The sequence below is a fragment of the Solanum verrucosum genome, unplaced genomic scaffold (assembly GCF_900185275.1).
Source record: "Solanum verrucosum unplaced genomic scaffold, falcon-dt-bn FXZP01000261.1, whole genome shotgun sequence".
In the NCBI taxonomy this organism is placed as follows: Eukaryota; Viridiplantae; Streptophyta; class Magnoliopsida; order Solanales; family Solanaceae; genus Solanum; species Solanum verrucosum.
The window spans coordinates 4,667,149-4,689,658 of record NW_026019969.1 but is presented as its reverse complement, the minus strand read 5'-3'; the positions used below and the strand labels follow the sequence as shown (position 1 = coordinate 4,689,658).

Sequence of the window (22,510 nt, the reverse complement as noted above, 5' to 3'; positions counted from 1 at the left end):
CATTTCAATAAAATGAAATATATTTATAAACCAAAATAACGCATTATTCATATTTTCTCCTATTTTTTAAACATAAACTAATTTGAGATCCTTTTGGTATGTTGCTTACTTCCAAATTTCAATTACTATATAATCACAATTCTCAAACTTTGACACAATATAAATGATCAGTCAAGATTTCCTTCTAAAGAATTAAATTACATTCCATATATGCCCACAAAATTTTGGAAACAAAATATAGAAAAGAGATAGATATCTGATTTTCAATCTCTCCTTAAAATTAACATTTTCACCAAACCTTAAAAGTATCCCAAATTTCAAAACAAATCTTACTTCTTGAAGAACAAGGAAATTAAGTAGAATGGGAACAGGGAAGAAGAAGATAGAAATTGAGAAAATCACAAAAATATTGGCTAGAATGGTGACATTTTTGAAAAGAAAGAAAGGACTTTTCAGAAAAGCTGAAGAACTTGAATCCTTGACAAGTTCTAGTGTTATCTCCGTTGTTTTTTCACCTTCTGACATTCCTTATACTTACGAAGATGTTAACTCGTTTATAATAAAACATTTTTCTAGCTGTAATCGCTCTGAAATATCAACATCAGTGATGAATTCTCCTCATTCCTCCTATGATGTTTCTAGCTAATCTTTGGGGTCAAAATCATCATCGACCTCAAAGGGGAATGGTCTCCATGGTTGGGTGGAGCATATAGATGTGGAAGGATGTCAAAATTTGAATCAATTGTTAATGTTGAAGGAGCAATTGGATGGAACCAGAAAGAAGATTGTTGCCAATGATTTTGAATCATTTGAAGCTTTGTTTATGTAGCATGTCTCAATAGAATTAGTGGTCTAACAATAGAGCATGAGCATATTTTTTTTTAAAAAAAATCGATTGCACTATTGTTAAAATGCATTTCAGAATCAAAAGCAGACTATTAAAACTTTTTTCCATTATGTGTTTTAATTATTTAAATTTATCATATGAATGAGCATTGAGTGAGTTTTATAAATCAACTATTTCGTTATTGTATTTTCAATATTGATGTTTCGTTTGTGAATATCATTTGTTTTTGCTTACCAATTTCACTGTTAAGTAGTTTACTTTTCAAAGAAATGTGTTATATGTCTGACGTATATCTTGAAAAATTAGTACATGTATGTTGATATGAGCGTGTGTTGATATAGATATTAGAATTATTGAAATAAAGACCCTATACAAGTTATATGTGTAAACATGCACATATGTCAATTTGATTACCCTAACCCTAACTTAACTCTCACGAAAGAAAAGTCAATTCAATTATTCTAAAACTCTAAAATTAACCCTCACAAACAAAACTAATTAGGACTTCTAATTAAGTTGTAGCGTATATGCTTTATGTAAATTAAAAATGTATTTTCTTCTATTTTGATTATATTTTGTTAATAAATAATAATATGTTTGATGTTGTTGCTAATAACGACTTTAAAAACACTTTTTTAAAAATGTCTCTTCAAAAAAGTGCTTTCGAAAAAAACAATTTGTGTTTGGCTGATTCATCTGAAAAGTGTTTGTTATAAACAAATTGCGTTTGGTTGATCTTTGAGTCAAATTATGAAAAAGGTCAATTATTAATGTATTTTTAATATTAGATTATTTTATAGAGACAAACTATTTTAACTATTTATTCTAAAATATTCATTAATTTTTACTCTAATATTTAATTTAGTTTAAAAAAATTTATTAGTTTCCATGTCCTGTTTTATTTTTATCATATTAATTATTTTTTTCCATAACAGTTTATGTCATTTATTGCGAATATCTTACTTTTTTCATAATTATTTTCTAATTTATTTGTGTATAAGCTAATGAAAATTGTGTATTTTCATATAATTTTTTGGTACTGGGGGTAATTTTTTAAATTTATTTGTATATAATTTATCATCGGATTAAATGAAAAGATGCATTTTTTAATGACTACACATCTTTTATTGGTCTTTTTTGCATTATAATTTTTTTAAAAATTATCTTCATATAATTTATTATCAATTCATTATTTTAAACGAGAAAACACGTCTTTTCATTTTGTCTATTTTCTATTAATTTAAATCATATAACTTCTTGATGTCTTAAATGAAGAGACGTGTTTTTTCATTTATATTTGTTTTCTATTGATTTAATTAACTTTATTTTTAAGGGTTTTTCATGGAAAGTAAAAGTTGAGTATTGTTTTTTTTCTTATTATAAGTAATATCCTAAAGTAATTTGGTTCCAAGAAAGTATTTGGTTAAATTAAGAAAAAAAAGTAAATTATGTTGTTTAATTCAAATTGGATGTTATATATTTTTCACTAGTCAAATAAACTTAATTACTTATTCTAATAATTATATTAGCACTCAATTAACAGTTAACATGTTGTCTTGTATGAGTTTACCAATGGTCAATAGAAACACTTTTTATAAAAATGACTTTTCAAAAAAGTGCTTCCGAAAAAACAGTTACGCGTTTATAACAAAAAAAAACCACTACTTCACAATGAATGTTTATTGGTGTTGGACCTCTTCTAGCTTAAATCTTTAATAACTAAAAATTAGATCTTACTTATAAATGTCATACGTAAATTTTAAGCAAGAGAAAATAGTAAATTTTATTCGAAAAGTAGAGACAATGATGTTAGATTTAATGAAGTTTTTCTTTGGAGTTAATTAACATGACAACAATGGTGAATTTTGATAGTTACATGGGGTTTACAATTGAATTTTAACACTTTATAATTTTATTTTATAAATATATTAGGTTTAGGCTAAAGAATCAGAATGAACATATTTTGTTACACATTAAGAACAATTTGAATCAGGTGAAATATATTAAGAAATCAAAATAAACACCTTTTATTACACATAAGGACCATTTCAATAAAATGAAATATATTTATAAACCAAAATAACGCATTATTCATATTTTCTCCTATTTTTTAAACATAAACTAATTTGAGATCCTTTTGGTATGTTGCTTACTTTCCAGATTTCAATTACTATATAATCACAATTCACAAGTCAAACTTTGACACAAAATAAATGATCAGTCAAGATTTCCTTCTAAAGAATTAAATGACATTCCATATATGCCCACAAAATTTTGGAAACAAAATATAGAAAAGATTTTTTTAATAGATATGTGATTTTCAATCTCTTCCTATAAATTAACATTTCACCAAACCTAAAAAGTATCCCAAATTTCAAAACAAATCATACTTCTTGAAGAACAAGGAATTTAAGCAGAATGGGAACATGGAAGAAGAAGATAGAAATTGAGAAAATCACTAAAAAATTGGCTAGACTGGCGACATTTTCAAAAAGAAAGAAAGGACTTTTCAGAAAAGCTGAAGAACTTGAATCCTTGACAAGTTCTCGTGTTACCTCCGTTGTTTTTTCACCTTCTGGCATTCCTTATACTTACGGAGATGTCAACTCTGTTATAAAGAAGCATTTTTCTAGCTGTAATCGCTCTGAAATATCAACATCAGTGATGAATTCTCATCATTCCTCTTATGATGTTTCTGGCGAATCTTCGGGGTCAAAATCATCATCGACCCCAAAGGGGAATGGTCTCCGTGGTTGGGTGGAGCATATAGATGTGGAAGGATGTCAAAATTTGAATCAATTGTTAATGTTGAAGGAGCAATTGGAAGGAACCAGAAAGAAGATTGTTGCCAATGATTCTGAATCATTTGAAGCTTTGTTTATGTAGCATGTCTCAATAGAATTAGTGGTCTAAAAATAGAGAATGGGCATATTTTTTTTAAAAAAATCGATAGTACTATTGTTAAAATGCAGTTCAAAATCAAAAGCAGACTATTAGAAGTTTTTTCCATTATATGTTTTAATTATTTAGATTTATCATATGAATGAGCATTGAGTGAATTTTATAAATCAACTATTTCGTTATTGTATTTTCAATATTGATGTTTCGTTTGTGAATATCATTTGTTTTTTCTTACCAATTTCACTGTTTAGTAGTTTACTTTTCAAAGAAATGTGTTATATTCTGACGTATATCTTGAAAAATTAGTCCATGTATGTTGATATGAACGTGTGCTGATATAGATATTAGAATTATTGAAAAAAAAGACCCTATACAATTTATATGTGTAAACATGTACATATGTCAATTTGATTACCCTAACCCTAACTTAACTCTCACAAAAGAAAAGTCCATATAATTATTCTAACTCTAAAATAACCCTCACAAAAAAAAACTAATTAGGACTTCTAATTAAGTTTTATCATATATGCTTTATGTAAATTAAAAATGTTTTTTCTTCTATTTTGATGAGATTTTGTTAATAAATAATAATATGTTTGGTGTTGCTGCTAAAAACGACTTATTTTTAGAAGCACTTTTTTTAAAATGACTTTTCAAAAAGTGCTTTAGTTACGCATTTATAACAAAAAAACAACCACTACTTCACAATGAATGTTTATTGGTCTTGGACCTCTTCTAGCTTAAAACTTAAATAAACAAAAAATAGATCTTACTTATAAATGTCATCTGTAAATTTTAAGCAAGAGAAAATAGTAAATTTTGTTCGAAAAGTAGAGACAATGATGTTAGATTTAATGAAGTTTTTCTTTGGAGTTAATTAACAAGACAACAATAATGAATTTTGTTAGTTACATGGGGTTTACAATTGAATTTTAACACTTTTTAATTTGATTTTATAAATATATTAGGTTTAGGCTAAAGGACTAGAATGAACATCTTTTGTTATACATTAAAAACAATTTGAATCAGGTGAAATATATTAAGAAACCAAAATAAATACCTTTTATTACACATAAGGACCATTTCAATAAAATGAAATATATTTATAAACCAAAATAACACATTATTCATATTTTCTCATATTTTTTAAACATAAACTAATTTGAGATCCTTTTGGTATGTTGCTTACTTCCAAATTTCAATTACTATATAATCACAATTCTCAAACTTTGACACAATATAAATGATCAGTCAAGATTTCCTTCTAAAGAATTAAATTACATTCCATATATGCCCACAAAAATTTGGAAACAAAATATAGAAAAGAGATAGATATCTGATTTTCAATCTCTCCTTATATTTGTTTTCTATTGATTTAATTAACTTTATTTTTAAGGGTTTTTCATGGAAAGTAAAAGTTGAGTATTGTTTTTTTTCTAATTATAAGTAATATCCTAAAGTAATTTGGTTCCAAGAAAGTATTTGGTTAAATTAAGAAAAAAAAGTAAATTATGTTGTTTAATTCAAATTGGATGTTATATATTTTTCACTAGTCAAATAAACTTAATTACTTATTCTAATAATTATATTAGCACTCAATTAACAGTTAACATGTTGTCTTGTATGAGTTTACCAATGGTCAATAGACCATGTCTCTTGACAAAACTAGTAATATATGTGTTAATTAGTTTTCATGTCTTATTTTATTTTACCATACTAATTATATTTTTTTCATAACAGTTTCATATCAACCATCACGAAGAACCTATTTTAAAAAAAAACATATTTTTCTAAATTTTTATTTGTGTATAGCTTATTAGTACCATCTTAAACGAAAAGACGTAATTTTCATGTCTTTTTTTTTTTAGTAATTTTTAATTTATTTATGTATAATTCATCACGATTTTAAAAGAATTTTTTTTTTTTTTCATTTGTCTATATTATATTGATTCAAATCACATAACTTCTTACCGCCTTAAGCGAGGAGATGTGTCTTTTCATTTCTATTTGTTTACTAATAATTTAATGAACTTTCTTGTTGAGGATTGTACCAAGAAAGTGAAAGGTTTTTCTAATTACGAGTAATTTTCTAAAGTAATTTAGTTTCTAGAAAGTATTTAGTTAAATTAAGAAAAAGTAAAATATGTCATTTAATTCAAATTGGATTGTTATAGATTTTTCACAAATCAAACTGGCTTAGTTATTTTTGGTTAAATTATATTAACACTCAATTGACATGTCCTAAAGTACATTATTTTAATGCTGATATCAATGGAGAATTTTTTGCAATAGGAGGCCAAAAACACTTATTTTGAGAAAAAAAAAAATTGAAAATTCGTTTTTGGCAAATCAATAAAAGTGTTATTAAATAGAAGTAGAAACAATTTTTCTATTTTTGGGAAAAAACTAAAAAATTCTGCTTTAAAAAAAATAGAAGTAAAAAAACAAAAAATTATTTTTCTCAAGACTAAAATTTCTCTTTCATATATACAAACTAGGTAATGTTACCCGTGCTATGCACGGGCACGGGCCCAAAAATATAAATGGTATGTTTTGGGGCTAATAACAGAGATTTTGAAGCGATTGTTTGCGTGGATAAAGGAATAAGTTTTTTTATCACAAACTTGTACTTTATTTAACGCTATTCAAGGCACAATAAGACTATCCACATACAACATTTTTGAAATATTTTATGTTGTCAATTATCATGATTTATAGTATTTTTACGATAGATTCACTTAAAGAATGAGTGGAATTTTTTGTATTTTTTTTCAAAACATATTTTATGTTGTCAATTATCATGATTTATAATATTTTACGCATTTTTTAAATATAAAAAACCCAAAAAAAAAATAAGACAAATAAATTAAAATGGACCCAATATATGTTATTTTTGTTGTCTCAATTTATGTCACACAAATAAAATTTGGAGAGTCATCCAAATTTTAATTTTTTTACAAAAAATGTTTTAAGTTATTAATTATTGTGATTTATAATATTTTGATGTAACTTTCAAATAACCAACATTACTGGTCACTTTGTCCTAATTTATGTGATATGGATAAAATTACAAATTAACCCTTTTAAAATGTCTTTCAGATATTTTAAGTTGTTAATTATTATTATTTATAATACTTTTTTGGTAATTTTAAAATGATATGTGTTATTTTTTCTGTTCTAATATATGTGAGCCTGAAAGAATTCTGAGAGTGAACGTATTTTATTATATAGCTTTTAAATATTTTAAATTGGTAATTATTGTAATTTTTAATGATTTTTAAGTCATTTGTAAATGATATATGTTGCTTCCTTTGTCCCATTTTATATAGTATAAATAAAATTCCCGAAACCAACTAAATTTTTAATATATTTTTAAAAATATTTTAAATTATTAATTATTGCGATTTATAATATTAAAAAAAGTACAAAACTTGTATCGGCCTAAAAAATGACCACGATAATTCGAAGCCTACAGAAAGCAATATGGCTGTACGTAATTTTGAAATACTTAATATATATTACTCCACTTGTCTAAATGTATGTAGCATTGATAAAATTTTAAGATTCAATCAAATGTTGTTAATTGTTAACATTTATAATACATTTTACGTAGTTTTCAATAATTTCACATTAAACAATACATATTACTACTTTTGTCTCATTTTATGTGACACTGATAGATTAATTTTAAGAATCAGTCAATTTATTTTTTCTTTTTTTTTAATAAATATTTTAAGTGGTCAAAATCACGATTTATTGTATTTTATACATAATTTTTAATGATAGATTAATTTCAAGAATTAATCGAATTTTTTTATATGTATTTATTTTTGAAATATTTTATGTTGTCAATTATCATGATTTATAGTATTTTTACGCAATTTTTAAATATAAAAAAAAATTAAGACAAATAAATTAAAATGGACGCAATATATGTTATTTTTGTTGTCTCAATTTATGTGACACAAATGAAATTTGAAGAGTCATCCAAATTTGCATTTTAAAAAAAAAAGTTCTAAGTTATTAATTATTGTGATTTATAATATTTTTATGTAACTTTCAAATAACTTACATTGCTGGTCACTTTGTCCTAATTTATGTGATATGGATAAACTTACAAAATTAACCGTTTTAAAATGTCTTTAAGATATTTGAAGTTGTTAATTATTATTATTTATAATACTTTTTTGATAATTTTGAAATGATATATGTTATTTTTTCTGTCCCAATATATGTGACCCGGATAGAATTTTGAGAGTCAACCTATTTTATTATATATCTTTTCAATATTAAATATTTTAAGTCATTTGTAAATGATTTATTATATTATATTATATATATATATATATATATATATTATTATATATATAATTTCTACTATATAATAAAAGGGGTTTTATTATGATATTATATAATAGTAGAATATATATTATATAAACTCCCTTTTATTATATAGTAGAAATTACAGTTACAAAATTAACCCTTTTAAAACGTCTTTAAGATATTTTAAGTTGTTAATTATTATTATTTATAATACTTTTTTGGTAATTTTAAAATGATATATGTTATTTTTTCTGTCCCAATATATGTGACCCGGATAGAATTTTGAGAGTGAACCTATTTTATTAGATATCCTTTAAATATGAAATATTTTAAGTCATTTGTAAATGATTTATTATATTATATTATTATATATTATATAAACTCCCTTATAGTAGAAAAATAAATATATGTTATATAGCAGAAAAAATGATTTATTATATTATATATTATATAGGGAGTTTATGATTGGACATTACAATGTCCCATCATAAACTCCCTCTTATATAATAAGAGAATTTACCAATAAATCTCTTATTAATTAATTGACATATCTCATAAGTTTAGTTAAATTTCATTTAAGAATTTTATTTTTTATATTTATATAATAAATGTTATGTTTTATTTTACGTTTATAAATTATTATTTTATATTTTACATATTATATTACGTATAATTTTACAGAATTAGAAAAAAAAAGATGATAACAATATATTTGTAAGGTTAGAAAAAAGAAAAAAAATAACAATTAAAGATTTCAACCACTCCAAAAAAGTATAATATTAATTGAAAATTTCAATATATCCTTTTTAATTTAATAAAAATAAAAATTTAATTAACTTTCAAGATTTTAAGAATAAGAAATTTCTCATTCAGGTCTAATATGTAGAAACCATCATTTACTTTATGTATTTGTGCAATGACTAGTTCAGTGAAAAGGGGAAAAGACAGGGGGAGGAAGCAAAGATATAAATTTTACTGAAAATTATTTTTAAACGGAAGGGAATATGTATTTCGTGAAATTAGTTGTGTGTTCTTTACTAACTCATTAATAAAGGGTTTAACTTTTTCAACTTCAGTTAAATAGTTCCCTTATGTTTTACTCTAATTTATGTTAGTTTTGTAGATTCAGTATCAAAAGTATTTATTTTCACAAACATAAACATGTTTTATGTTTAGTAGTACTTGTACATACAAAAGGATCAAAATTCAGATGACTAATTAGTCTCTTTTTTTCTCAAAAATAAATCTTATTTTGAAATCCATTTGAAGTCATTAAAACCTCATTTCACACTTTTGTGTAACTAGTTTATAATAATAAAAAATAGCACTACTTCACAATGAATGTTTATTGGTCTTGGACCTCTTCTAGCTTAAAACTAAAATAAATCAAAATTATATCTTACTTATAAATGTCATACGTAAATTTTAAGCAAGAGAAAATAGTAAATTTTATTCGAAAAGTAGAGACAATGATGTCAGATTCCATGAAGTTTTTCTTTGGAGTTAATTAACAAGACAACAATAGTGAATTTTGTTAGTTACATGGGGTTTACAATTAAATTTAACACTTTTTAAATAAATTATAAATATATTAGGTTTAGGCTAAAGGTCTAGAATGAACATCTTTTGTTATAATTAAGAACAATTTGAATCAGGATAAATATATTGAAAATCAAAATAAACACCTTTTATTACACATAAGGACCATTTCAATAAAATGAAATATATTTATAAACCAAAATAACGCATTATTCATATTTTGATTATTTTCTCATATATTTTTAACATAAACTAATTTGAGATCCTTTTGGTATATTGCTTACTTCCAAATTTCAATTACTATATAATCACAATTCACAAGTCAAATTTAGACATAAAATAAATAAAAGGTCAAGATTTACTTCTAAAGAATTAAACTAGATTCCATATATGCTCACAGAAATTCTGAAACCAAATATGGAAAAGAAACAATTTTAATAGATATCTGATTTTCAATCTCTTCCTATAAATAGACATTTCCACCAAACCTTAGAAGCATCCCAAATTTTAAAAAAAAATCTTACTTCTTGAAGAACAAGGAATTAAGGAGAATGGGAACAGGGAAGAAGAAGATAGAGATTGAGAAAATCACAAAGCAAACTGCTAGAATGGTGACATTTTCGAAAAGAAGGAAAGGACTTTTCAGAAAAGCTGAAGAACTTGAGTCCTTGTCAAGTTCTCGTGTTACCTCTGTTGTTTTTTCACCTCTTTACAAGCCTTATACTTATGGAGATGTTAACTCTGTTATAAAGAGGCATTTTTCCAGCTGTATCCGCCCAGAAATATCAACACCAATGATAAATTCTCATCATTCCTCTTCTGATGTTTCTGATGAATCTTCGGGGTCAAAATCTTCATCGACCCCAAATGGGAATGGTCTCCGTAGTTGGGTGGAGGATATAGATGTAGAAGGATATCAAAATTTGAACCAACTGTTAATGTTGAAGGAGCAATTGGAAGGAACCAGAAATAAGATTGTTTCCAAAGATTCTGAATCATTTCAAGCTTGGTTTATGTAGCATGTCTCAATAGAATAGGTGATTTAAAAATAGAGCATGAGCATATATTTTTTAAAAAGTCGATTGTACTTTTGTTAAAATGTTGAATCAGAAGCAGACTATTATAAGTTTTTTTCACTGTATGTTTTAATTATTTAGATTTATCATATGAATGAGCATTAAGTGAATTTTATAAATCAACTATTTCGTTATTATATTTTCAAAATTGATTTTTCGTTTGTGAATATCATTTGTTTTCATTAACCAAATTCACTTTTAAGTAGTTTACTTTTCAAGAAATGTGTTATATGTCTGACGTATATTCTAAAAAATTAATCCATGTGTGTTGACAAGACCGTCTTAACCTTAGGTCATAAAGCCATTGCTAGGGGCTAAAATGCTTATACATATTTTTTAAAAATAAATTAAATACTTCTTAATTTTTTTAAAAAGATGGGTAAGAATAAAAAAAAATAAGGGCAATTACAGAAATCACATACTTTTAAGACAAAATTACAATCTATCCCTTAAAAGTTTATAATTACAGAAATCTCTCAAACATATACAATAATATAAGTGCTGATACATTAATCTGATGCGCGAGATACATTAATCGTTAAGTAAGATACATTGCATTTTATACATGATACACTAATCTGATGTACATTTTATACATGATACACTAATCTGATGCGCGAGATACAATAATATAACCGCTGATACATTAATCTGATGTGCGAAAATGAGAAATTTTGGAGATTTGTAAAACTTATAGAGGATAATGATAATAAGTAAAGTAAAAGTGAAATTTCTGTAATTTTTTCAAAAAATAATCAAAGTGTCGTTAGTTTCCACTTTTCTAGAGGAAAGGAAATTTTTTGGGAATAGTTTTCTTATGTGGAAAATTGTACTTCTTTATTTGTCTCCCAATAATTTTGAGCATTGAACTCACTCCTTTAAGACTTATTGAGTTTTTTTTACTTACAAGTTACTCCCTCCGTCCCTATTTACTTGTCCATATTTCCTTTTTTAGTTGTCCCTATTTAGTTGTTCATTTTGACAAATCAAGAAAGAACAACAAATTTTTTCCTATTATACCCTTATTTACACTTCTTGAAAATTGTAAAAGTGTATGTTGTTTCCCTCCAATTTATTTCACTTGAATTCAAATAAGTGGTTGTAATTTTGAAGTGAAAAGTTGTCATAAGGGTAAAATTGTAACTTCACTGTGCTAATCATTGTTGCCTTAATCTGTGTGCCATTTCTAAAGTGGACAACTAAAAAGGGACGGAGGGAGTACAAAAGAACAAAATCTGCTTTGTGGTGTCTTCTTCAAAATTTTAAGAAGTGTAATAATTAAACAAAAAATCATTATATTAAAAGAACACAATTTTATTTTGATATCATTATGTCAATTTATCAAATTCTAGAGCCATGTTTTATTATTTTAATTTTATTTTTTAGTTTTTTTCTTGAAATTTTTTATTGTTGATATATATATATATATATATATTCTTGTTTTAGTTATTATTAAAATTTATTCAATTAATATGTTAACTAAAAAAGTGATTCCGATTTTATAAAAAGAGAGAAAAAAAAGAAAAAACTTGAAGATTTAAATAAATTCCAAAAAAGGATTCCTTGATAGATTTTTAACAAATAATAAAAATCTTAAATCGAAAAATATGGGAGGATATTCTTCAAATAAACAAGTCACAAATAGAGTTGAGTTAGATGAGAATGACATCAAAGAAGAAATCTAAAAGAAGTTGGTGAAAATGTGACATAGTTTCCAATAATCAAGAACTCCTAAATAATTTAAATAGTTGCATCCCTAAAAATAAATGTGATAACTTTCTTAACTAAATAAATAAATATAGGACCTCTCTCTAAAGTTTAATTTCAGGCCTCCAATTTTGTTGAATCGATCATCTGTATTGATATGAATATTAGGATTATCGAGAAAAGGCCATATACCAGTTACATGTGTAAACATGCACATATTTCAATTTGATTACCTTAAACCTAAACTTAACTCTCACAAACGAAAAGTCAATTTAATTATTCTAACTCTAAACTTCACAAAAAAACTAATTAAGACTTTTAATTAAGTGTACCGTATATGCAGATTATGTAAATTAAAAATGTCTTTTTTTCTATTTTAATGAGATTTTTTAATAAATAAGCGAAAAACAAATAAGTTCGTAAAACTTGTTTAAAAAAATTCTACATTGCTATCAACATTAAAATAACGTACGTTAGGACCTCTCAATTGAGTGCTAATATTAATACCATAAATAATTAAGCCAGTTTAATTTGTGAAAAATCTATAACAATTCAATTTGAATTAAATGAGATATTTTATTTTTTCTTAATTTAACTTAATACTTTTTCCAAAAGAAAGTTAATTAAATTAATAGTAAACAAATAGAAATGAAACGACACGTCTCCTCATTTAAGGCGGCAAGAAGTTATGTGATTTGAATCAATAGAAAATAGACAAATGAAAAAAAAAAGTGTTTTTTCGTTTAAAATAGTGATAGAATTATACATAAATAAATTTAAAAAATTACTACAAAAGAAGACAAATGAAAAGATATGAACACTTATATTACTAGATTTGTCAAGGGACCTTGTGTCTTGACCCGTTGTAAACTCATACACGTCAACATGTTAATTTAGTTCTAGTATAATTTTTACCATAAATAAACTTGTTTGACTAGTGAAAAATATATAACAATCCAATTTGAATTAAACAACATATTTACTGTTTTTCTTAATTTAACCAAATACTTTCTAGAAACCAAATTATTTTAGGATATTACTTGTAATTGAAAAAAAAAGTAATACTCAACTTTTACTTTCCTTGTACAATCCTTAAAAAGAAAGTTAATTAAACCAATAGTAAAAAATGATAAATGAAAAGATGCGTCTCATTATTTAACACAACAAGAAGTTATATGATTTAAATTAATAGAAAATAGATAAATAAAAAGACGTGTTGTCTCGTTTAAACTAATGAATTGGTAATAAATTAAATAAAAAGACGCGTCTCATTATTTAACACAACAAGAAGTTATACGATTTAAATTAATAGAAAATAGATAAATAAAAAGACGTGTTCTCTCGTTTAAATTAATGAATTGGTAATAAATTATATGCAGAAAAGTTTGAAAAATTACAATGGAAAAATGGTAAATAAAAAAATGTGTATTTTCATTAAAGACAAATCTTTTTATTTAAGACGGTGATAAATTATACACAAATAAATTAAAAAAATTACCCCTAATACCAAAAATGATAATGAAAAGACACGATTTTTCGTTTGCCTATACATAAGTAAATTAGAGAATAATCACAAAAAAAGTAGTTATTCCCAGTAGGTGACATGAACTGTTATGGAAAAATATAATATGATAAAAATAAAATAAGACATGAAAACTAATTAATTTTTTTAACTAAATTAAATATGGAAAAGGGTCAAAATTATCCGAAATAACTTAAATATACCCTTAAATTATATTTCAGCTCAAAAATATCCTTTCCGTCAAACTATTGAACCACACTTATCCTTCCTGTTAACGAAAGTATCCATGTGTGTTAAATGTCACATGCACGCCAAACACACCCCAACGACACATAGACGAATTAAATCTTAATTTCACTCATTCCCCCTTATACTCTAAAAAGGTGTCTCCGGCAGATTTGGAGAATTGAACAATCGCCACTTCTGGTGCAACTTCGATAGCTTCAGCCATTACTGAGAATTTCCCTTTTCGCCCATTTGATGTTCCTTGCATCTTCACCTTGAATTCCTAAGCAAATACAATATGAAAATTCACCTTCTTGGCTAAAGATTCCAGTTTTGACATGATGTGAATAGAGAACCGGACTTCCTCTTACCTTCAAAAAGGCTTGATAAATCGAACCCTGAAGACATTGCTGATACGAATTCAAATGCATTGTAAAAAGGTGGAGCTGATTTTGATCTATTTCCCAAACTTGGTTCTTTGCTTTCCTGTTTTTGATCAGTGTTGTTTTCTTCGATTGAAGAAAAAGAAGACGATCGACTAAATTCTTTGATAAACCAAGGGATCTTTGTTACAGCAGAAATTGTAATTCTTTTTTTCTGGATCAGCTACAAGAAGCTTTGAAATCAGTTTCTTGGCTTCAGGGGAAAACCAGGGAGGAAATTCATATTCACCTTTGAAGACTTTTCGAATTCGATACATCTTCATCAAATTCTCGTGTTTAAATGGTAGTGGGGTGTGTTTGGCGTGCACATGTGACGTTTATGTGGCATTTAACACACATGGATACTTCCAGCTTAAACTGAAAGGGTAGGTGTCGGCCGTTTGACAAAAAAAGTATTTTTAAGCCGAAATATAATTTAAGGATAGTTTTGACCATTTTTCGAATTAAATATTATAGTAAAATGTTAATGAATATTTAAAAATTCAAATATACTAAAATTAAGTTACCGACTAACTTTTTTTAACATAAATCAAATTTTACTGAAAATCCTTTTTGTATAAACATAAAAATAAAAAATAAAAAATAAAAACATTAAAAGAAATCAGTCAATGTTTAAAGAAAGATAATAACAAATTCGGAAAAAAAATTATAAGAAATTTCTTATTGTTTAAGTCGGTGGAGTATATATAGAGACAGAAAAATTAGGAATCAATTATGGAAAAGAGAAATAATTTCAATAGGAAACTACCAATTTTCATAGCTTTAGAAATCCTTTCCTAAAAGGTATCTGCTTTTTAAAGCTTATAAATATAAAATATATTTACCCCAAAATCTAAATCTCAAAGCAAAATATACTTCTTGAAGAAGAACAGGAGAGAAAAAAAAAAAACAAGAGTAAATTTAGTATAATGGGTACAGGGAAGAAAAAAATAGAGATCGAGAAAATCATGAAGGAAACTTCTAGAATGGTCACATTCTCAAAAAGACGTAAAGGGCTTTTTAAAAAAGCTAAAGAACTTGAATCTATGACGGGTTCTCGTGTTGCTTCGGTTGTTTTTTCACCAACCGGAAGGCCTTATACTTGTGGAGACGTTAATTCCGCTATAAAACAACATTTTTCTACTACTAGATGTAGGGAATTATTAACTTCAGATTGTGGAGACATTAATTTCGCTATAAAACCGCATTTTGCCAGTACTAGATGTATGGAATTATTAACTTCAGGACTGAATTCTCATGATTCCGATTCTGATTCCGATGATGTTGTTTTTGATGTATCTTTGGGATCAAAATCATCATCAACCCCGAAGAGGAATGGTCTCCGCTGTTGGGTGGAGGGTATAGATGTTGAACAATATCAAAATTTGAATCAACTCTTAATGTTGAAGCAACAGTTGGAAGGAACGAGAGAAAAGATCGCTTCCATTGAAGAGCTTGAATCGTTTGAAGCTTTGTTTGTTTAAACCTTTTTAACTTATTTTATTTATATACTTATACTGAATTTATTATCTTTTGGTGATATATATTAATTATATATATTTTTTTAGTATAATCAATTTATTTTTGTTTCTTTTTAAAGTTTTAATGATTCCTAGAGTTGATTGAGTTTAATGGAAAATTTGGAAACGTAAGCTTCACACACAGGCAATGAACACACTTTAGTACCAATTATATAATAAACTCGTTATGATAATGATACTGAGATGTTACGATAACAATTAAACTTCAAATATTTAGTCTTTTTCTAGAGAAAAAATGGATTTAACAATTAAACTTAAAAGAGAAAAAATGGATTTCGATCATCTGGTTTTTTTTGTTAAACTCAAAGATTTGGCCTTTTTCTTTGAGAAAGATTGGATTTTGATCATCGGGTTCTATTGAATTTTAAAAATTGGATTTTGATCATCGGGTTCTATTGGATTTTAAAAATTGGATTTTGATCATCTAGGTTCTTTTAAACTCAAAGATTTGATGCCTTTTTCTTGATTTGACACCTATTTCTTGAGAAAGATTGGATTTTGATCATTTGGGGATTTGGCCTGGGGTTCTATTAAACGCAAAGATTTGGCCTAGAGAAAGATTGGATTTTGATTATTTTGAGTTCTTTTAAACTAAAAAATTGGTCTTTTCTTGAGAAAGATTGAATTTTGATTATCTGGGACTCTTTTATTTTTTATCACAAGTTTGTAAAATTTTTGAGGAAAAAGGCCATTGTTTTATGTCTTCTTTTCTGGCTTGAGCAATGTTTATTTCTACTGAAGATGAAAATGAATAGCAGAAGAAAAATATAATCGGAGAATCTTCTGTTAGCCCAAAATCGTTAACTAAGATCGGAAGACTCAACTAAAAAAGAGGAATCTAGAAGGGAGAAAGAGTATTTTGGATAAAAGAACTTTGTTAGAGAAGAAGACTATTTGATTTGGTTGTTCTTGGTTAGTTGCAAATGCCTAATGCCACCTCTATTTATATTTGTATAGGATTGCTTTTAGAAATTATTCTAGATACTTCTACAGGAAAAATCGAGATAGCTTTATCTTCTAACTATCTAACAAGAATCTAGATATTTCTATAATTCACTATAAATATCTACTTCTCTAGAACATCTGCACAATTCCTAGATACATCAAGTACTTAAGGTATTATTCTACGTAACTCTAGAAAGTTCTACTAATTATTTAGGATTATTTGTACCTCCAAAAAATCATCTTTATTTTTCACACTCATTGCCTTTGGAAAATGGGAAAGCTTTGGAGAATTCTTCTCCAATAGGATCAAATCCAGATTCCAATGATGATGAATCTTCCCAACAGATTCCTTCAGCTTTCACAGATGTCAATTTGATTCAAGAAGATGAAAAGTTTCAACTTGAGCTGAGGATTTTGAATTTAGAAGGTGTTTTTTCTTGGGATTTGTTTGTCATTTGACTGAGATTTAAAATTTTCATGATTTGAACTTTCTTTTGTTTTTCTGTTATGGTTTTGCAGGTGAAATAGCTAGTGTGAGGCATAAAGAGAGATCTTTGGATGATAAAAGAAGAGAAGCATTGAATAAGATACTAGATATTAAAGGTGATTTCTTGTTTGGATATTTACTTTATTCTAAATTGAATACATTTTTTTTTCTTTCCTTCATTTATGTGTTCTGAATGAGAGACATTAATATTTCCAAATGTAGGTTGCATTCGGGTGTTTTCCCGAGTTAGACCATTTTTACCAACAGGTAAACAGAGAACTCATCAGCCGATTTCTGTTGAATCAGGAGAAGATTGTAGTAAGATCTGGTGGAAGCAGGAAATAATTTGAATTTAACAAGGTTTTCCCTCAGGAATCACTCCAAGGTTGGTAAAATATTTATGTGCTAAAAGTTGATTAGTCTTATTTCCAAAGAAATTTAGTCAATGCATTTGTTATGCTTGAATATTCTGCAGAAGATGTTATGTTTTTGCTGAGGTTGAGCCAATTATCAGATCTGCATTTGATGGGCACAATGTATGTATATTAGCTTATGGACAAACTGGAACTGGCAAGACATATACTATGTTAGTTATCTTAACTTATTTTGTATTTGTTACATTGTCATGAAGAATGCTTGTGGAAATGAACTAGGTGTTTTTGCTTATAGAAATGAACTAAGTGTTTTTCCTGTGTTCTTTAGGAGGGAATCACAGAGTCTCCAGGGATCATTCCTCGTGTTCTTCAGGAGCTTTTTAACCTTTCCTCTTTAGATGGCTCGAGTTCATTTACATTTTCGATTAGCATGCTCGAAGTCTATTTGGGCAGTATAAGGGATTTGCTTGCTCCAAGACCTTCCAGTCAGAAATATACTGCATCGAGATGGTCATTACCATATCTTGTCCTTCCTTATAAAGGAGGATGTAATTTGATGATGATCCACAATGAATTTCATGGTATAATTTGGCTAACACTATTACAGCAATCTAAATATTCAAACATATTCAACATGATTAGTTGAAATCGATGGTTTAACTGAGGTAGAAATCTCTAATTTTACGAAGGCAAAATGGTGGTATCATAAGGGGAGGCGAGTTAGATCCACATCTTGGACAAATGTAAATGAAACATCCAGCGGATCGCATTGGTGGGTGTCCAGTTTGTGTAAAAGTATTTGCCATCTTTAATTGGATTACTTTAGTTCAACAACTACTTTATCTGTTTAGTTCTTTGTATTTAGCTTGACGAGGATCAGTATATATCGCTATGGGGATACTTTGGGAGGTAAACCAGAAGCAACCAAACTGTGGATGATTGACCTTGGAGGGAGTGAGCGTCTACTTAAAACGGGAGCTACTGGACAAACCCTTGACGTGGGAAGGGCGATAAATCTCTCTCTTTCTGCACTAGGTGATGTTATTGCTGCTTTTAGAAGAAAGAAAGGTGGCGTTCCTTATAGGTAGGTGAATATGTACGAGTTTCTCAGTTCATAAAAGGAATCTGGTTTTCTTGTCTGCATTTAGATAGCACTTTCTTAGTGTTCTTCTTGCTCGAGGTTTATTCTGTTTCACTGTTACACTGCTCAATAGAAAAAGCTTGAGGAGCTATGAGTCTAAATATTTGGAAGTGGTGCCTTCCATTAAATAATGAAGTTGCAACTTTTGATAGCAGAAATAGTAAATTGGCACAAGTTCTCAAGGATGCTTTAGGTAAATTCTCTCATTCTTGAAAAGCCATTTCCTTGTATGCTTGTCAGAACTATTATAATTTTCACATTTTGGACAATGATAATTTTATGGAAGCAGTAGCGCAATATTTCGTTGCATCCACTCAGTTGTTAGGAGTTATAAGGAATCTTAGAATTTCGACTTGTTGGCAGTTGATGTAAAAAACTCTCTTGTTCGGCTTGGTACTTAAGACATCTAAACATGTTAAGTTGTTCATAACTTATTTCTTTGAACTTACTTCTTTAGGTGATAAATCAAAAGTTTTGATGGTAGTCCATGTTAGCCCATACGAAGAGGATGTTGGAGAGACAACATGCTCCTGTACCTTTGCAAAGAGAGCAAGAGCAGCAGAATGCAATAGAGAACTCTCAGAAGCAATCTTCTCTTTTTTGTGTTGTCTCTGACGACCTTGCGGCTTATCCTTATTTATTGTTTTGCATCCCTTTAGTAATCAAAGAAGCAAATAGAAAGGAGGATCGCGGAGCTTGAGGAGCAAATGAAGGAAGCTGAAGAAGGATGTACAGAACTTAGTACTCAAATACAAAAGGCTGATATTTTATTGAGTGAGAACAAAAGGCTTTACATGAAGAAATATCAGCCACTTGAAATCACAGCAACTCCAAGAAACTCTGAGAAGGGACTAAAAACAAATGTCACTAGCTCGGTGCCTCGATTCATGAGTTCCACAGTTGCCAATCGAATAAGGGAGACTGCAGCAGAAAAGGAAATCCATAGCAGACCAAAAAGTGTGAGATCATGGTCTAGGAGCTCTATGCAAATTTCTGATTCACAATCAAACAGCTTTGATCGTCGTTTCAAAGCTCCCCTACGGACTTCAAATAAAAGATCACGTTCATGGCTGGGGATATTAAGTATGGTGATGATTCAGATATTAAGCCATCTGTCTTGCCACAAAGCAAGATTATCGCGCCATCGGATCCAAAGCCTAGAAAACCACTAGCTCACCACAGAAGAAGGATGTCTGATCTGCTCTAACTATTACAAGAGTTGATCAAAGGTGCTTTAGCTTTTTTTCCTTTTTTGTGTGTTCTTTACTAACACATCAATGGAAGGTTTAAGCTTTTTCAACTTCAGTTAAATAGTTTCCTTATTTTTTACTCTAGATATGCTAGTTTTGTAGGCTTAGTTTAACCTGGATCAAAAGTATTCATTTTCACAAACATGAACATGTTTTGTGTTTAGTAGTATACTATTCTCTGGGAATCCCCTTCCACTTTATAAATTTGTACATTATTGACTTTATGTTGATAGCTATTTATCGCATATTATTTTTATAAATACGATAGATCTTATATATTGACTAATGTTTTTATATATAGAGCTTATATTTGCATTAAAAAAACTAATAATGAATAAAATAATTTCAAATATAATCTTTTTGTCTAAAATATAGTATACTAAATATATGTTTATCTATATATACAAAACAGTATGTCAATAATGTGTAACATAATTTTTTTTTTTTAAATTACAAACTCAAACTAATCATACAAAGAATAAAAACGGTATGACATGCATGCCAAGTTAAGGCTAATATATAGAAATGCAAACAAAAAAGAACTATGCATAGGATAACTATTGGGCGATGCAAGTGTGGATTTAAGCTAATGCGGGGTGGAGTGAAACGAGTGGAAATCTTTGTGGATTTGCCCTGCAACTATACTTCCCACACTGCTTTTCATTCCTACATATTCCATTAAAATCATTACCTTTAAAAACATGTTAAAGACAAATAATAAAGATTCACACAGAATTAAAGAACAATTAATTGGGAGAAGGAAAGAATTCAAGAAAAAAAAGAATTTTATATATATATATCATATGGTGAGCAGTGGCGGACCAAGAATTTTCATTCAGGGATTCAAAAAATAAAAGTATAAACGTGTAAATAAGCCAATAAAACAAAACTTCAAGGAAGTAGTAATATATAGTTTATAGGTACAAAAAGTTAGTTTCGTTACAAGAAACCCGAAACTAACATGAGTGATTATAGTGAAACAAAAAGTTAGCCCTTCACAATATGTCAATCTAGAACTAGGATGCTAAGTAGAGCAAAAAATGGTGCTAACTAGAACAAAAAAAATAGCACTTCATAATGTCTCACTCTAGGACTAGAGTGCTAACTACAAACTCCAAAAAGAGGTCAGTGCTATTACTTCTCAAGCACGTTTACAATACTATTCGACGAGGTTTCATTGCTTGAAAAGACAAATATTATCATCCGTTGAAACATCATTAAACACATCCTTCTCCATAAAAGGAACCATGCAACCGCTCAAGAAGTCATCATTCATTCTTTTGGGTTTAATATTTGACTTTTGAGTGTTGGTGAAGAACTAAGGAGGTGATTTAGGGATTTGGGAAGTGAAAAAGTTATTAGCCTTTAGGAATGGGAGTATGGGACCCTTGAATTCTTTTGGGTTTAACACCACATTTTAGCATGTTTTAAAAAAAAAAAAAACTAAAAAAATTGTGAAAATCAGAACGGGAACTAAAAAAAAAAAAAAAAACTGAAACTAAAAAAGTTAAAAATAAAACACTAACCCATGGATTTGAACCCTGGATGTCAGGCTTAATTTCGTAGGGAGCTGTCGCTGGGCTATCTCTTTCATCTTGTCATTGAAGGGTTCAAAATATATATATATATATATATATCCACATAAATCCCAAAAATTTACCTTATATATATCGTGTAATTTTTTATCGAGGGGATTCGGGTGAACCCCTGAACGACAAAACGTATCCTGCGAAAAAAAATGTTAGAAAAGAAAGGAAAGGAAATCATAAATAAAAACAAAGGAGAAAAACTACGAAAATGAAAAATTTCTACCTTACTAAAGCATTCTTAGGAAGTGAAAACTTTTCTCAACTTTTATATTGTTCAGTTTTGATGATTTTTGGACTTCCTTTCTATGTATCTAATAATTATAAATTAGTCTTTATTTTTTTATCTAATACAACTTTTTAAATTGTGTAATCTTTTTGTATTAAAAAATATAAGTTGACTAAATTAATTGTTAATGGAGAAATTAAATAAGTTCAGTTTTACATCTGGAAGATGAAATATGAGAAGTTTGATATTATAAATAATAGTTACATATATCTTTAGCCTCTAATAAAGTTAGGATATGAAAAGGTTGTGTATATAAATTCTATGACTCATCATTAATATGATCTAAATTCCCACCTCTCTGCATTCTTTATTGCAAATTGGACATTAACAAGACA

The 22,510-nt window shown here is 27.5% G+C and overlaps 3 protein-coding genes and 2 pseudogenes across 3 annotated transcripts; all 5 read left to right on the top strand.

The window, feature by feature from the left end:
- Window positions 1-361: 361 nt before the first annotated feature.
- On the top strand, window positions 362-829 carry LOC125815821 (agamous-like MADS-box protein AGL61; annotated as a pseudogene).
- Window positions 830-3,265: 2,436 nt separating this feature from the next.
- LOC125815820 (agamous-like MADS-box protein AGL23) lies at window positions 3,266-3,733 on the top strand. Its single transcript, XM_049495376.1, has one exon. The coding sequence runs from the start codon at window positions 3,266-3,268 to the stop codon at window positions 3,731-3,733; it is 468 nt and encodes a 155-aa protein (XP_049351333.1).
- Window positions 3,734-10,161: 6,428 nt separating this feature from the next.
- Window positions 10,162-10,629, top strand: LOC125815819 (MADS-box protein SVP-like). Its single transcript, XM_049495375.1, has one exon. The coding sequence runs from the start codon at window positions 10,162-10,164 to the stop codon at window positions 10,627-10,629; it is 468 nt and encodes a 155-aa protein (XP_049351332.1).
- A 4,862-nt stretch (window positions 10,630-15,491) lies between these two features.
- On the top strand, window positions 15,492-16,046 carry LOC125815818 (MADS-box protein SVP-like). The gene has a single exon (XM_049495373.1). It carries the CDS (start codon window positions 15,492-15,494, stop codon window positions 16,044-16,046), a length of 555 nt encoding a protein of 184 aa, XP_049351330.1.
- A 779-nt stretch (window positions 16,047-16,825) lies between these two features.
- On the top strand, window positions 16,826-20,257 carry LOC125815817 (kinesin-like protein KIN-14U; annotated as a pseudogene).
- The last annotated feature ends 2,253 nt before the right edge of the window (window positions 20,258-22,510 follow it).

Bases quoted from the DNA above. Each gene is read 5' to 3' on its own strand.
- LOC125815820 (XM_049495376.1), top strand. From the start codon at position 3,266: ATGGGAACATGGAAGAAGAAGATAGAAATTGAGAAAATCACTAAAAAA.
- LOC125815819 (XM_049495375.1), top strand. From the start codon at position 10,162: ATGGGAACAGGGAAGAAGAAGATAGAGATTGAGAAAATCACAAAGCAA.
- LOC125815818 (XM_049495373.1), top strand. From the start codon at position 15,492: ATGGGTACAGGGAAGAAAAAAATAGAGATCGAGAAAATCATGAAGGAA.